Here is a 14,024-nt window from a genome sequence, read left to right as displayed (position 1 = left end):
TGTCAGGCACCCACCCAGCCTCTCTCTGCCCTCCTCAACAGCACAGAGGGAGAAAATATGATGAAAAAAGCTCATGGGTCAAGATAAAGAGGGAGATCACAAAGCCAGTGTATCATTCAACTATGTTCAGTTCTGATACCCTTTGCCAGCAGAAAGATACTTCTGTCACGAGGGCAAGAAATCAAATGAAAAAACTGCTTGCACACTACAGTCCCAGGGATTCCCTACTATTGGGATTGTAGAAAACTAGGTATGAATTTGTTATGCCTGTAGAAGAAAGGTCCAGTGGCTTAATGTTCGTCAGAGCTGCTCAACAAAACTTAACAATCACATCAGCTAAAGAAGAAAATAAATTGTCTACTAGAGGAGAACTGTGTTTTACTTATTGTGTTGAAAATACAGAAGTATGAAAACGAGAAAACAAGGGTCCCTCATACCAATCTAATTTTGACTGTCACTCAGATTTTCCTTGTGGCGTTGCTGTGGAGGCTGGGGACTAGCTCAAAAAATGCTGCCTCATGAGCTGCTTTGCCAAACAAAGTTTGGGGTTGTATTTAGCCACAGGAACCAAAAGTTCAGCTCCATGTGACTTTGCTTCCCATATTCTCTCACCTGGAGTCAAACATTCATAAATAAACATTCAGTTCACTCTTTATTTACCCCAACTTTCTTGCCAGGGGGATTTTCTTTTGAGACAGACCCTTTCCTCTCTTTACATTTTTTCTTCATAATTTATTTCCTGGTACTTATCTTGCCCCAAGAATGCAATTTCTGTCTTATACAAGATGTATCTGTGATAACTTGTGGTTCTTCTTCCCCTGTTCCTTGAGATTGAGATATGAAAAGAAAATGCAGCAAATTACTCCTTCCCCTTTGCTGAGATTGTCTTCTTTTCCAAACTGTTGCAATAAATTATTTACCATGAGCCGTATTCACTGTGCACCTATCTTAGCCATCTCTTTATCCCTGGTTCTCAGCTTTTCATACATTATGACTAACTCAGTGGACATGAGAGCACTTATGTTTCCCTGGATGCAGGAACCTGGATGAAGTGACTCAGCCCCGTCTCAGGGCAAGCCCATGTTTGCCTTGCTTCTTCCACTGACACTGTGGCATCCAGGAAGGGCTCAGGCCTGTGGTCCAGAGGGAGCTGTGGCACACTCTGGGCAGGGTCCACACCTGGGCAGCCTGGTTGGTGATCATGCAGTTCAGGCACACCATTGCCACCAGACTTGATGTGGCTGCAGAGTCGTAGCAAGGCCATATTACTAATACAAAATGAGAGATTCGGCATTTAGAGTGGATTTTTTTCAGAATAATTTCTGCTTTTTCAAGTATCTTTCCTGTCTGCTCCTTTATCAGTTTTGGTGCTTCTGCTGTTGCAAGTCTCAAAGTGGAAATAAAACAGTTTGCAACAGCACAGTGAATCTTTCTTTTTCTTATGTTTCTCTTTGCAGATGGCAAAGTAGCTGAAATTGAGAAAAAGATTAGAGAAGCTTTTGAGGTGTTTGACCGGGAAAGCAATAAAACTGTGGATGCCAGGTTTGTAAATATATTCACAAAGAAATATTACAGGGTCAAATATAGAGATAAATAACTCTGGCCAGATTGGATAAGTATGTCTTTGCTGGTTTAATAGACATTTTGTATTGTTCACTGGTTGAAATTGGCTTGAGAAAGGAATGCTGGGACTGGTGGTGCAATGGGGCAAGAGGAAGCTGCAGCTAGACAAGAGGTCTAAGGCCACAATTACTGCTAGCAAATAAATCCCTGCTCTAATAGCTCATTTGGCACTACAGGACCTGGATCCCGTATGAAACTCCTTGCTTTTAGGATATTCCAGCACACCAAGGAGTGTCCCTGCCAGTGTGTGTCACAGGTACCTGCACTCAGTAGGTGTTTTCAATGGAAAGTGCATCCTTCCTCTGGGATAATGTGGGAGATGGATATTGCTATGGTAGGGAGGTGGTTTTAGGAGACTTGGGGGAAACTTGCCTATAATTTAGTTGTATATAGTAATAATGATAGCAACAACAATAATATAAAAACTAACATAAAGATGATCATACTTGATTGCACCAAAAGTCTATTTAGCCCAGTACCCTCAGTTGAGCTACCAGTAGTTTCCTAGGGGAGGAATATAAGGAATTGAACAAATATGCAGTATTTCTTGTTGGTTTTGTACATCTGCTACATTATGATTTGAGTGGCCCCTGGTTTAATTTTTTTCTATCCTATGATAAATAGCAAACACTTGTTCTCTATTATTAAAAATTCCTCAGTAATCTTAATTCTGCTATTTTTAAAGTTTGAATATTTAGCAGTGCTACATAAACTTCATTTTAATATAAGCATTCCTAGGCATAACTAAGGCTTTTGTTGTAAAATACATAAACCACATGTTTATGTGTCACAGAGCAGGTTGTTATAAGCTGTTGTCATAAAAGCTTACTGGAGTAATTTTTCATATTTCCAATTACTACTTTCAAAAGAATATCATCAGAGCTTTTAGTTATAAACCAATTATTGAGCATAAACACTACAAAGGAGTGTGAAAACTGGTGAAATTGTTGTCATTAAACATTCTTCATGAAGCCAAATTGGAAAATATCTTTAAATGTTCCAAACATCTTTTCTACATTCTAGAGCATAGGTGAGAGAGATGCAAAATATTTATATGATGGTTTTAGCAATGCATGCTTACTAGTGCCTCTAAATTTAAGAAATTGCCAGTACTTCATAGAAGGAATCATTTTTCATCTATATTAGATAGGGGGAATTTCAGGATATATCTCCACACACAGTATAATTGCTGTTCCCTTGTTCACAGGGCTCTTTAGGGAGGAGTGATCTTACATGTCCTGTCCCATGCCCAGAGAAGTACCTGATGCCCAGAGATGGAGCTGCCCCAGTGCCACCCAGGTGCCCTGCTTCTGGATGGGCCCTGGCTGCCTGACCCCCATGCAGAATCCCCACTACTACCACCCCACAGTCCTGGGGAGCCCCTAGCCCTCACTGCATCATGGCATACTCATTGCTTATTTGTTTGCCATTTACATCTGCAGTCTTGGCTAAATAGATGTACAATTTTCCACACTCCTCACTCTGTTATATCAAGGATATACAGCTTGATGAAATGTTACAACAATTAAATGATACAAATAGATCTTTTAAAAATGTATTCATTCAGACAGGAGACATCCAAAAGTGTATTTAACATAGTAAATGCCCAATTTCATGTTAATTTTTATTGTAGTACAGTTAAAGACAAAGAGCAACAGTTTATTGTCTGATTATTTCTAGGTTCATAGTGCAGGGCTGTATCACAGTAATGGGATTATTAATGACCGATTATCTTGTATCAGAAGGTGGCAGTACAGCACAATTCTTAACCACAGTTGCAGACGTATGAATATTATTGCCTGAAATATGAGATACCCAAGAAAAACATGGAAAATTACACTGGCTCGACAGGCTAACATTGGCATTGCATGACTCCTAATGCAAATACAAATTGGTAAGAAATTAAGCATGAGGAAGATAGTATTGTTTCATGCTGCTTACAACATACTCTCAGTCAAGGACTTCGGTGATTTTGCAAATCTTGCCATTGAAAGGGTGAAAACCATGACCCAATATTTTATTGTGATTATTTATTGACTTGTATGATCATGAATTTGATTTTAGATGTCATTTTTGTATTCTAGAAACTACACGGGAGAAATTGCAGCTGCTGAACTAAGTGAGAGGAAGTGGCTGGGAGCAAAATACAGTTTCCTATCAGGGTCCTTTAAACTCTGTGTTATTTCCAAATGGAACCTGACTTTTTTCACCACAGACACTGCAGACAACATCCTCATGTTGGCACGCATGCAGGCTGCCAGATACAGCACCAGGAATGCCAGATTTTGCAGACTCTTCTAGGCCTGCCTTACCTTAGTCACATCACAGTTTTGCTGGCTGTGAGTGAGGTGAGGCAGGAGGGTGACGGCAGCTTTACTATCTCTGACGTCGTGAGAGTAGAAATAGTGTGGGACAGGAAGGAGGCAGGATTTGTGTTGGGTGTTCCTCTGGGGGAGGCAAGGAATACTTAGAAATATCTTTTAGCTGGAAAAGGTGAGAGAGTGCAGGAGTGAGAACAACAAATGCAGTATATCCATATTAGAAATAGGATGGATGGACAAGAATTATGCCTAAACGAGTGACCTCCCTGACACCAATGACCATTTGCATCCACAGAGACAAGGCTTCACCTAGTCATTTGAGTAGATGGCCTCATTTCATAACAACTGGATCTGTGGGATTGGGTTTTGTTTTGTAACTAGTTTTGTCCAGCCTTTTCCTCTCTTTTGTCTGTTGTAGTGCTTCTCACATGTTTTCAGTCAGAATGGGAACTCCTTGGGACCTGTCTGAAGAGGTCAAAGACTTACAATTTTGCATGTACTTGGTGTTCCACATTCAGGGCCTTACTGTTCTAAGATTTTACAAAGGTCACTGCTCCTTGTATCTACCATTTTTATTAGGCAATCTGATTTTTCCACCAAATGGAAAAATTCACCACTGGTCAAGATGAAGAGACCACAGAGGTTTGGATCATGAGAACCACCAGCACTCTGAATAGATATTCAAATGTGCTTAAATTTCTGTGTTGCTGAATTGGATTGTAAATCACAAGCAATAGTGATTTTAAATTATTCTGTTTTTAATCGTACTGTAAGTCTCACTGAAGCTTTTTTACAGCTTTGCAGTACTTTTGTTTCTAATCTGTGATATTTTTCATCTTACACTATTTTGAGGCGTTGGCAGTTTGGTCAGAATTTTATTTAGAGCCTCAGAACAGCTGCACCAGGTTCAGCAGTAAAAGCAAGCTATGAATATATTTGCAGCATAAACAGAGTGGTGATAAGCCACTTTGTTGTTCTGTTTGACTGTTTCAGAGCACAGCAGGGACATAGCAGGGCTGTCTCCTTCCTGACCTTTTGTAATTGTTCTTTATTGCAGTTAGAATTTGTATCTTTATAGCATTTAATGTACACATATATATTTTTTCCTTTCTTCTCAGTATACTGCTTCCAAGTGATTTGTTAACTCTATACATGTAGACTTTACTGAAATAAAGCTTAACAATTAGAGAGCAGCAGTTGAAAATTAACTTGCACGCAGTACACTGCAACACAGTGGTAAAGAATTTTTTGGGAAAGTCACAAGAACAATTACACTCTTCCAAAGAGCTCCAGAGTATTTAATGTCTGTAAAAATAGACATTGGTTACTGAAACATCATCTTAAAAGTCCACATGCATATGCTTGTGCCTGCTTGTGGTCTTGTACAGTGCACATTCCTACATGCAAACTCTGAACTAGTATCTGGATTCTCCACAGAGACTCTTGTATTGCAGACTTATTGACAAAGATGTTCTTTCTTTCTTTCAGAGATATTGGTTGCATTGTCAGGTCACTGGGTTGCTTCCCAAGTGAGGTAGAACTACATGAATTGCTTGCAAAGGTAAACCCTTAGATCTTTTATGTTTTTTTCAGTCTTAAACTTGCACAAGTTTGGCCCTTCTGCCTTGCTGCAGTGGGAAACCTAAGTTCTGGAAGAGTCATGGAAGTGTGTGAGACAGACAGCCAATCTCTCAGGTTGCCCTGAAGCAAACCTTTAGGCTGGTGAAGTAACAACGCTGATGGGTAAAAATGAGGAGTATTTGACTCTCTATTACCCCAGAGGATCATTGTGACACTGTGCTAAGGTGGAGGAGCATTTATAGGAAATGGACAAAAATTGGTTTTGACTGATGAAAAAGAATGTCCTAAACCTCAGTCAGATTATGATCTCTAAACCCTGACCATCTCACTCCTCAGGACATGCAATGGACACACAGTGCGTGATTAGGTAATAAAAATTAATTCTTGAGAAGATGTTAAATTCCAAAAATACAGAGGGGGAAGGCAGGCCATTTTTTTCACTGGGTTATTGCTATCTTATAGCCAGACCTTTCAACTTTCTGCCCTTCATGAGGTCTCTCCCAGTCTTGAGATTTCTCAGTTGTAGATAGGTAATCTTGATTACTTAAGCCTGTAAATCAGGATTCAGGACATAAAACTCCACAAGACCTAGTGGTCCTCCCATTCTCTCACTGACATGCAGTGGTAAGGAAATCCAATGACATTTCTCCACAATATTTTCTTATCCTAGTTTTTGTCTCCTTACCCCATGCTTGCAATAGAAAGGATGATGTGCTGGTGCATTGGCAGGGTATGGCTAATAGATGGGATGAAGAAGTGGGAAAAAGTCTTCAGATTCTTTTTGTAAATGGGCATGCTGCCTTAAGGAGTGGATGATGCTGGAGCTGAGAGGTGGGGTAAGGATTTTTCTCCTTTTCATATGTAGCTCAGTCTACTGAGAATTGATTGCTCTTACTGTTTTCTTCCTGCCCCAACAAAAATTGGATGGTTGCAGTAGTAGTCTCTCCTCAGTAGGCTTGTCTGGTCTCTTGTAAGTCAGAATTTAGAGTGAGAAATCTTGTGCTAAGTCTTGTGAAAAATGACACAGCTGCTTCAGATGAGGAAGTGCAAAGCACCACCAGAGGAGAAAGCTCTTTTAACATGATACTGCAATCTGTCTGCTCTGGTTCTGTACTCTCAGTACCAGATTGTCCCAGCTCCCACTGACAAACAAGGCAAAATAGAAATTATGGTGCTTAATATAGATGATATTTTTAGTGTCCCACAGTAACTTTTCTTCACAGCAAATGAACAGTGCAACTGACTCAAGATACAGAATTGTGAAAAGGAAGGGGATCCTTTGACAACCCCCTTCAATTTCAGGAGAATCCTGAGAGTTTAAAGCCTGCCTCTGCCTTCCAAAGAGATTGGACTTTGTCTTCTTACCTGATTTTGAACATTACTGAAAATTTAAGATGAGTAATACATAACAAAGTACAGTGCAATGCAACCACAAGGCAGATGATTCTTGAGATATTGAAGTACAAATACTGCAAGAAGAAAGAATATATTCGAGAGTAATGGTTAACCTTAAAGAGCACTGAACAGGAAATCAAATAGCAAAGAACAATGCCTGTAAGTGAAATCTTGGCATAGGTTTAGTACTAGAAGAACACTGTCTTCTTGTAGAACCCTTCATATATTATGGTAATCACAAATGTATCTTAGTTTATATAAGATACCATTATAACTGACTGTGGTAATTCCATTTCATCTTAATCTAGATAAAGTAAAAATTGTGTCTGTTAGTTGGTTTGTAGCTAAGCTGTTTCTCCAGTATTACTGTCCAATGTAAATGGTGGTTTATTTCTCTTTCTCACTACTTGGGCCTCTCAGTCATCTGATCTTCCTGTTAGCCTTATTGTAGTTAAACTAGTGTATGCTGCTGTCAAATTATTCATATCTGTAAAATCAGCATTCATATAATTATGTTGTCTTTATAACTTATCATTACTGTTTCCTAGATTGCCCTATACTCAGTGTTATGCTTAATATCGTATCTTTAGGCCTACTTAGAAGTTTAAGATTAAATGATAAGCCTAGAGATGGTAAAAGCTAATCTAAGGGTCATTACAGTGCCTGGAGTTCGGTACGCTGCTCTGCCTGGATCACTCTGGAAGGTGTTTTTGTTTCTTTGTGACTCAAGTCCCCCAGTGTTATGTGGACAGAAATAGTGTGGGTGTAAGAGTAGAGATACAAAACATAAAGGGTGCCACAATACAATTGTTGTGGGAGCTATGGATGCACCCAAAGGAAAGAAAGAGAGTGAAGCTCACAGAGTGTGAACATCCAAATACTGTTATTGGGAAAAAAAGGAGGAATTACAGAAAAAGGAAAACAATGAGGAATGAGGTGTAGAACAGGAGTGAGCATGAGAAAGAGGATACATATACCTGCAGATCCCAATACTTAATGATTTAGGCAAAGTTAATATGTGCAATTTATCCACATATCAATCCAGTGTTAGAAATAGGATTGATTTTAACTGTTTAGGATGTTTCTGGACCTGTTGAGCCTCTGAAATGGAAGCTGTTTCTTCCATGTCAGAGGAAGGTGAGGTTGCTGATCACCTCCCAGGACTAGGTTTTGCCATGTATTTTTTACATCTTTTCAATCAAGCAAGCAGTAACACACATGGTTCTGTAATGGTAAAAGGTACCATAGCATGAACGCCTTCATTTCCTTGCTAAAGATCCTTTCACTAGGCTCACCAAACAGAAGGGAATATGGTTTTTCACAAGCCAATTTCCACTCTAAAGCAAGAGGTGATGACTGTTTTCTCTTAGCACCCAAGGCCCTTCAAGAACACCGTAGAAGAGCATGCAGCAGCTCTCTGTTTAAGCAAATGGATGTATCAGGAACCACCCCAGCTCTGACCCATCTCCCAGGAGGAAGATTCCATGTTAAGTGTTTCCTGGCTCAGTTAGAACATTTCAAATTAGTGCCTATTTGAGTTTTCCTTCAGTCTGAGCAGTGTCTCAGAGAGCCTAGCAAGGTGTTGATGCTGCCATGTGAGACCTCAAGGTGTGCATCCAGTTTCAACATAGACGGGAACAGGCTAGCTCCATTAACAGGACTCCTTTTGGGAGAAAAACTTGACATTTTCAGGGAAGGGGTGATGACAGGGAGCAGTTTTTACCATGTTGCTTATCTCCTGTGGAAGTATAGGAATGAAGTCAGAATGCTGCTAGAAGTCCCTGATGTTTTGGGACTAATCTGTTAATTTGCTTGGGAGGAAAAAGGAAGGTTTTCTTTGTGTAGCATTTTATGGGCTGCCTTATGACTGTTTTGGACAGCCCTGACTCAGTCTGCCTGCCTCTCTGGTCCTGATGACTCTCTTTGGCTATGAAATGTGTAGAGGCAACAAATTCCATCCTTGAGGTGTGCTAGACAGAGGCTATGTCCAAGCTAGCCCATTAAATATGCCCAGAAACATACTTGGGTGTTGAAGCCAGCTGGCACAGAGCAGCTTGTGTCTACCCTGGTAAATCTTTTATGCAGAGTGGCTGCACAACATATTCTACTGGGGAAAAGCCCTTAAGGTCCCAGCCAGGATCTGCTGAGGGTAATGTTGGGTGGCACAGGCCAAAATCATGCCAGGGAATGTGCTCATGGTTTGTTGTAATGTGTGGTCACATTATGCTTCTTGGGAATGTTCCAGATCCTGATAGACTTTAGTAGTATGAATTCAGTCTGAATGTTGAAACCTCTACTGAGTTATTGTGGGAGATAAGATCAGTTACACCGTGTCAGGTTGCTTTGCAAGAACGGTATCGAAGCACAAGAGGGCAATCTTGAGTTGTTGGAAGTGTCTGTAATAGCGGGCCTATGTTTTCCCTGGGATATTATTTCTTCCTCGAATTTCCTTCTGTTTGATCACAAGCATTTCACTCAGATGTTGTGGTGCCCTGTGGTTTTAAAGACTTGATATAAATATTCAGAGTCTAACTCTGTAATTTCAATGCAGGGACTACCCCAATTTTCGGTTTTTCTGTATTAGTTTACTAATGAATCATATACCTTGTGATACTTAAGTTTTATTTTTAGCTAGTAGAAAAAGAAGAAGAAGAAGAAGCAACCAGATTCATTCATCTGGAAAAATTTCTTCCAGTGATGACAAAAGTACTACTCGACAGAAGGTAATGGAAAGTGAATTTTATGTGTCTATAGTTTATTCCAGATTGACAGGGATGATTCTGAATAAATATATCAACAGAAATTGTATATAACTGGAAGAAGTACAGATTTTGTCTGTCATTTAAGCTCACTTTACATTAGCTAGATAGATTTTGTTTCAAAATTACTTTGTCTACATAAAATTATGTTATACTGATGATGTAAATATCATGAATTGTGATAACATGTAGCTTTTGTATTTTTGATGGGAATCAGAATTAACTTGCTATTCAACATTTTTTATGTACCTCTAAAATGTTTTGTATGCAAATTAGGGTCATAACTGTTACTTTCTGTGAACATATGGGTTACGGTTACTGAGAAGCACAGTCTGTTACGGTGTATTTTAAATAAGTCATGTAAACCAGCTTCATATTCATGTCTCAAAGTGACAGCCAGGTAAAGCTGAATGTATACAACTAGCACTCTAAAAGACTGCTGACCTAAAAGTCTCAAATAAAACCACTGTTCATTATACAAAGGTGCATGGAAGTCTTTGCATGTACACAGGAACTTGTGCTATTTTGACATTTGCACTAAAGCCAGATTACTTACAGGTAGTTTATCTTTCCTTGTAAAGATGGTAGTGAAGGCCTTTGAAAAACTCAGTCTTGTCCAATACCGAGGAGTTATTTTGCACACAGGGAGCCTTTAGTAGGAGGGTGTTCTAGGCATGAAATAGCTGTGGCTCCACACTGATATTCACCCTTTCACACAATGATGCCTTGCTGCTCTGGGCTCTCTTCTCCTCCTCCACAACCTCTCCACACAAACATACACACAAAAAAACCCCACCAATGTGCTTTCCCCAGGCTAGTTCAGGCTTGTCAAGACCCACTTTATCTTTTGGGGCACTCTGTCCATGGTTCACTTATCCAAGGGTACATGAGATTTGGATCATAAAAACCAAGACTACTTCTTAGAACGTTTGATTTTTAGATAGAAAAAGACTGAGGCGGGTCTGGACGAAGCAATGAAGCAGTTAGAATCTCCCTGGATTCAGCTCCTGTTTAGTATTCTGGGGGGTTGGTGAGAGTCTGCTGGGATGCAGAAGCTCTTGGTTGCTGCACAGAGCTTCTTTTCCGTCTCTGAAATCAAGCACGCATATGCATGCACACATGTGCCCAGTTCTCCCATCTCTCTGAAATTGTTAGTGACAGACCTTTTCTTTTAAAGCTACCAGCCTCCTTTGCTCATCATTGGCTCATTAGACTGCCCAAGTCCCACAGGTGATCTGTTGCCTAGCTACCAGTGTACCTGGACAAAACTTTGTTTTCTTGGTTTGGCCATCTTCTGTGCAGTGCATTGGCCATGTGAGTGATTCAGCTGTTACTGACTCCTGCTAACCCACTCAGCCAGCCCAGACATGCAGAAGCCATTCTTCTGGCTTCTCAGCACAAGGGAAGTTAAACAGTAGTACAACAAAAGACAAAAGAGTTAAATACGTGGACAATTCGAAAAAGTCCGTCTGGAATTAAATGTTTGATAGAAAAACTTGTCAGTTGTTATAGAAAAGTAAGTTTTCCTTTTCCTTTAGTACTCGTGTTTTGTTCTTTCAGAACACTGGCAAACAGTAACTTAACTTTTCTGATTCAATGGTTTCAGCTACTGGCCTATTCGAGAAGATGTTCTTCTACATGCATTTGAGGTCTGTAACTAAATATTCAAGTACCTAATTGCTGGGAAGAAGTTGCTGCTTCTTGATACAATATGGTTAAAACTACAAGTTTTATTCTTTTTCTTTAAAGGCCTTGGATGAGAATAAATGTGGATATATTACTAAAGAGGACTTGGTCAAATATTTGACTGAAGAAGGTAACATGACTTTTGTAATATCAGTATTTAAGTAAAAAGCATTACTTGTATATATGGCACTTTGAGGTCCTTAGTCTGAGTGCCAAAACCTGCGGGTTTTGTCTTCAAAATCTCTGAGCTTCCTAAGTTGCGACTCTTCTTCTGTCCTCCTGTAAAATTGTAGCTTAGATTTGCAGACGTGTAGTTTTCAGGCAGTTTCAGTGCTCATTCATTCCTCCATTATCTTGATCTTAATTCTAGAGCCATACACAAACCAAGAGATTCAAGGGCAAGATTGAAGTTGTACATCCTGTAATCCTCAATATCCCTTGAAGAGCCTGCTTTTCTTGCACGGCTGACTCATGCCCGCCTGCCTCAAGTACAAAACCTCAGATGGTAACCTGCTTCTCAAAGAGGGATGATGTGGGCCAGGAGCTCCTAAAAGAGAAAAACGAGAGGTCTTTCATGATGTAAATACAAGTGCAAGGATAGCCAAATGAGAGATCATGATAATGTGCACATTAGAAAAATTCCTTTTGACAAAAATGGTTGTTTCAAAATCCCCGTGGCAGAGAGGAATAGGCTGTTTTGGAGTCTGTGAACCAGAAGATCAAAAGATCCAGATCCTTTGCCTCCTTTCCCTTAGAATGGCTCACTTGGTGTGCAGGACTTACATTGGCAAAAGTGAAGGAATCAGATCCTTAGTTTTCCTCCTTTTCTTCTCTATGTGAGAACCAAAAGGAAATTCTTTCAAGGGAAAAGCAGTATAATTTGCTAATCCTGGAAAGAATACTTACCAAAACAAAGTGTTATTCTCTGCTGTCTTTCAGGTGAGCCCTTTACTCAGGAAGAAATGGAAGAAATGCTCTCTGTTGCTCTGGATCCAGAAACAGATACTCTTCACTACAGAGACTACCTTTCAAAGTTGGTAGTAGATGAAGCTAAGATCTTCCCCTTTCATGTTTGAGATGCCTCTTGGTAACAACAGTGAGCTTGGCAGATAGTTAAAATGTGTATTTTTAAGTATAACAAATCTCAGCTTGTGACTTGATGCTTATAATTAAAATAAAATCTGTGAAGTTATATTTCCTTGGGTTCTATGTATATATATATATGAATATATATATATATAAAAATATATTCACACCTGGCAAAAGAGCTCTTGACAGAAATATTGTGTAAGGTCTGGAAAAGAAATCATGGAATTTAGTTGGAAAATAAAAGGAAAAATAATGTTAATGGAGTCAAGAAATTACTTTACAATTGCTTTTGAAAAACTAGCAGAAAATGAGACCTGTGGAAACAGGTAACAAGTAGGTAAGTGAATATCTTAAGATGACTAATACTAGTAAGATAAAGCTTTTTTATTTAAATGTAATTCTTGTGTTTGTGTTTAGCTAGTCAGACCTCAGGTAGGGTACACCTTTTGAAATAATATAATATCTCAAATGAGGTGTCTGTAATTTCTAGTTGTTTTCAAATATTTTTGTTTTGTTTACCATAAGCAATTGATCTGGACCAGTTAGTTCCATTTTATGTAACTAACCTACTGACATATGCTTCCATATTTTTTCCTTCCATTTTAAACATGCAGGTAAGACTCCAACCATTGCCATAGTCAAGTTTACAGACAAAGTAATCCTTGAGAACATTACTGTAGGCGATAAACAGAGGTTCCCCTTTCAGAACCAGTTTGAAAGTCAGTAATTTCATCTTCAAAACTTAGGATCACAGGAAGGGAATTTGATTTTCATGAACTAATGAAGCACCATTTTTTGAAAGATGTTACTGTAGAATAGGTGTCTCAGCTTTCCTTGCTAGCAGACTACAACAGACCTCACAGCTCTTCTCACTTCTAGTTTAATAATTTTCTTGACTGTTACTGTACTTCTGTTCCTTAACTTGAGTTCAAGTTCCTTCCCATTGAGCTCTTGCCTTGTACATTATCTTCTAACAAGTGGCCAGCAATTGCCCTCAATTGATGAGGTCTCAGTTTGTAGAAGATTCTGTGGTCTGGTCCTCAAGGGCACCATCTTGCACTTTGTACTCCACACCTTCCACCCCATTTGTTTTCTATTCTCTATGAAGTTTGCTTTCCTCCTGTACTGTGTCCTACCACTCCTCTGTCTTAACTGCATATCCCAGCTCTGTGTCATCCACAGACCCACAGCTGATGAAATCTGGGGAAGACTGACACACAGAGGCACTGAGTGCCTTACCCCTATCATGCCTTTCTAGTGTCAGGGCTGAGAACAGAGACAGGACTCCTCCTCATGTCAGGTCTTTTGCTTTACCCATTTGTTTCCCTTGAGCTGGAAGTTCAGATGAGCTGTTCTCGTGTACAGCTGCAAGGGAGCTGCTGTGCTTCACGAGGAAGAGCTTGGCATGATCTAATTGTGGTGATGGAAGCAGTCTGAAAGAGATCATTTTTAAATTCAGTTTTTTCTTCTCTATCCCAAGTTGTCTTTCACTGATTTTTTTTTAAACAGCAGGGCAATGAAGAGTTAATGCAAGTAGACAACATTTGTCTAGTTCCAAGCTGAGTTTCCA

General features: G+C 39.5%; 1 protein-coding gene across 2 annotated transcripts in view; it reads left to right on the top strand.

Moving 5' to 3' along the window:
- Window positions 1-12,627, top strand: part of EFCAB2 (EF-hand calcium binding domain 2) — a 29,281-nt gene extending 16,654 nt beyond the window's left edge. For both annotated transcript variants that reach the window (XM_050315267.1, XM_050315266.1), the window contains exons 2-7: window positions 1,458-1,542; window positions 5,433-5,505; window positions 9,552-9,643; window positions 11,286-11,328; window positions 11,429-11,495; window positions 12,305-12,627. In XM_050315267.1, the coding sequence (XP_050171224.1) occupies window positions 1,458-1,542; window positions 5,433-5,505; window positions 9,552-9,643; window positions 11,286-11,328; window positions 11,429-11,495; window positions 12,305-12,441 (497 nt within the window). In that variant the 3' untranslated portion in view covers window positions 12,442-12,627. The remainder of the gene's footprint in view (window positions 1-1,457; window positions 1,543-5,432; window positions 5,506-9,551; window positions 9,644-11,285; window positions 11,329-11,428; window positions 11,496-12,304) is intronic.
- Window positions 12,628-14,024: the final 1,397 nt, after the last annotated feature.

This window comes from Myiozetetes cayanensis, unplaced genomic scaffold (genome assembly GCF_022539395.1).
Source record: "Myiozetetes cayanensis isolate MyiCay16 unplaced genomic scaffold, myiCay2020 scf2-11, whole genome shotgun sequence".
Taxonomy (NCBI): Eukaryota; Metazoa; Chordata; class Aves; order Passeriformes; family Tyrannidae; genus Myiozetetes; species Myiozetetes cayanensis.
The sequence above is the reverse complement of the archived record's forward strand: the minus strand, read 5'-3'. Positions and strand labels throughout refer to the sequence as shown.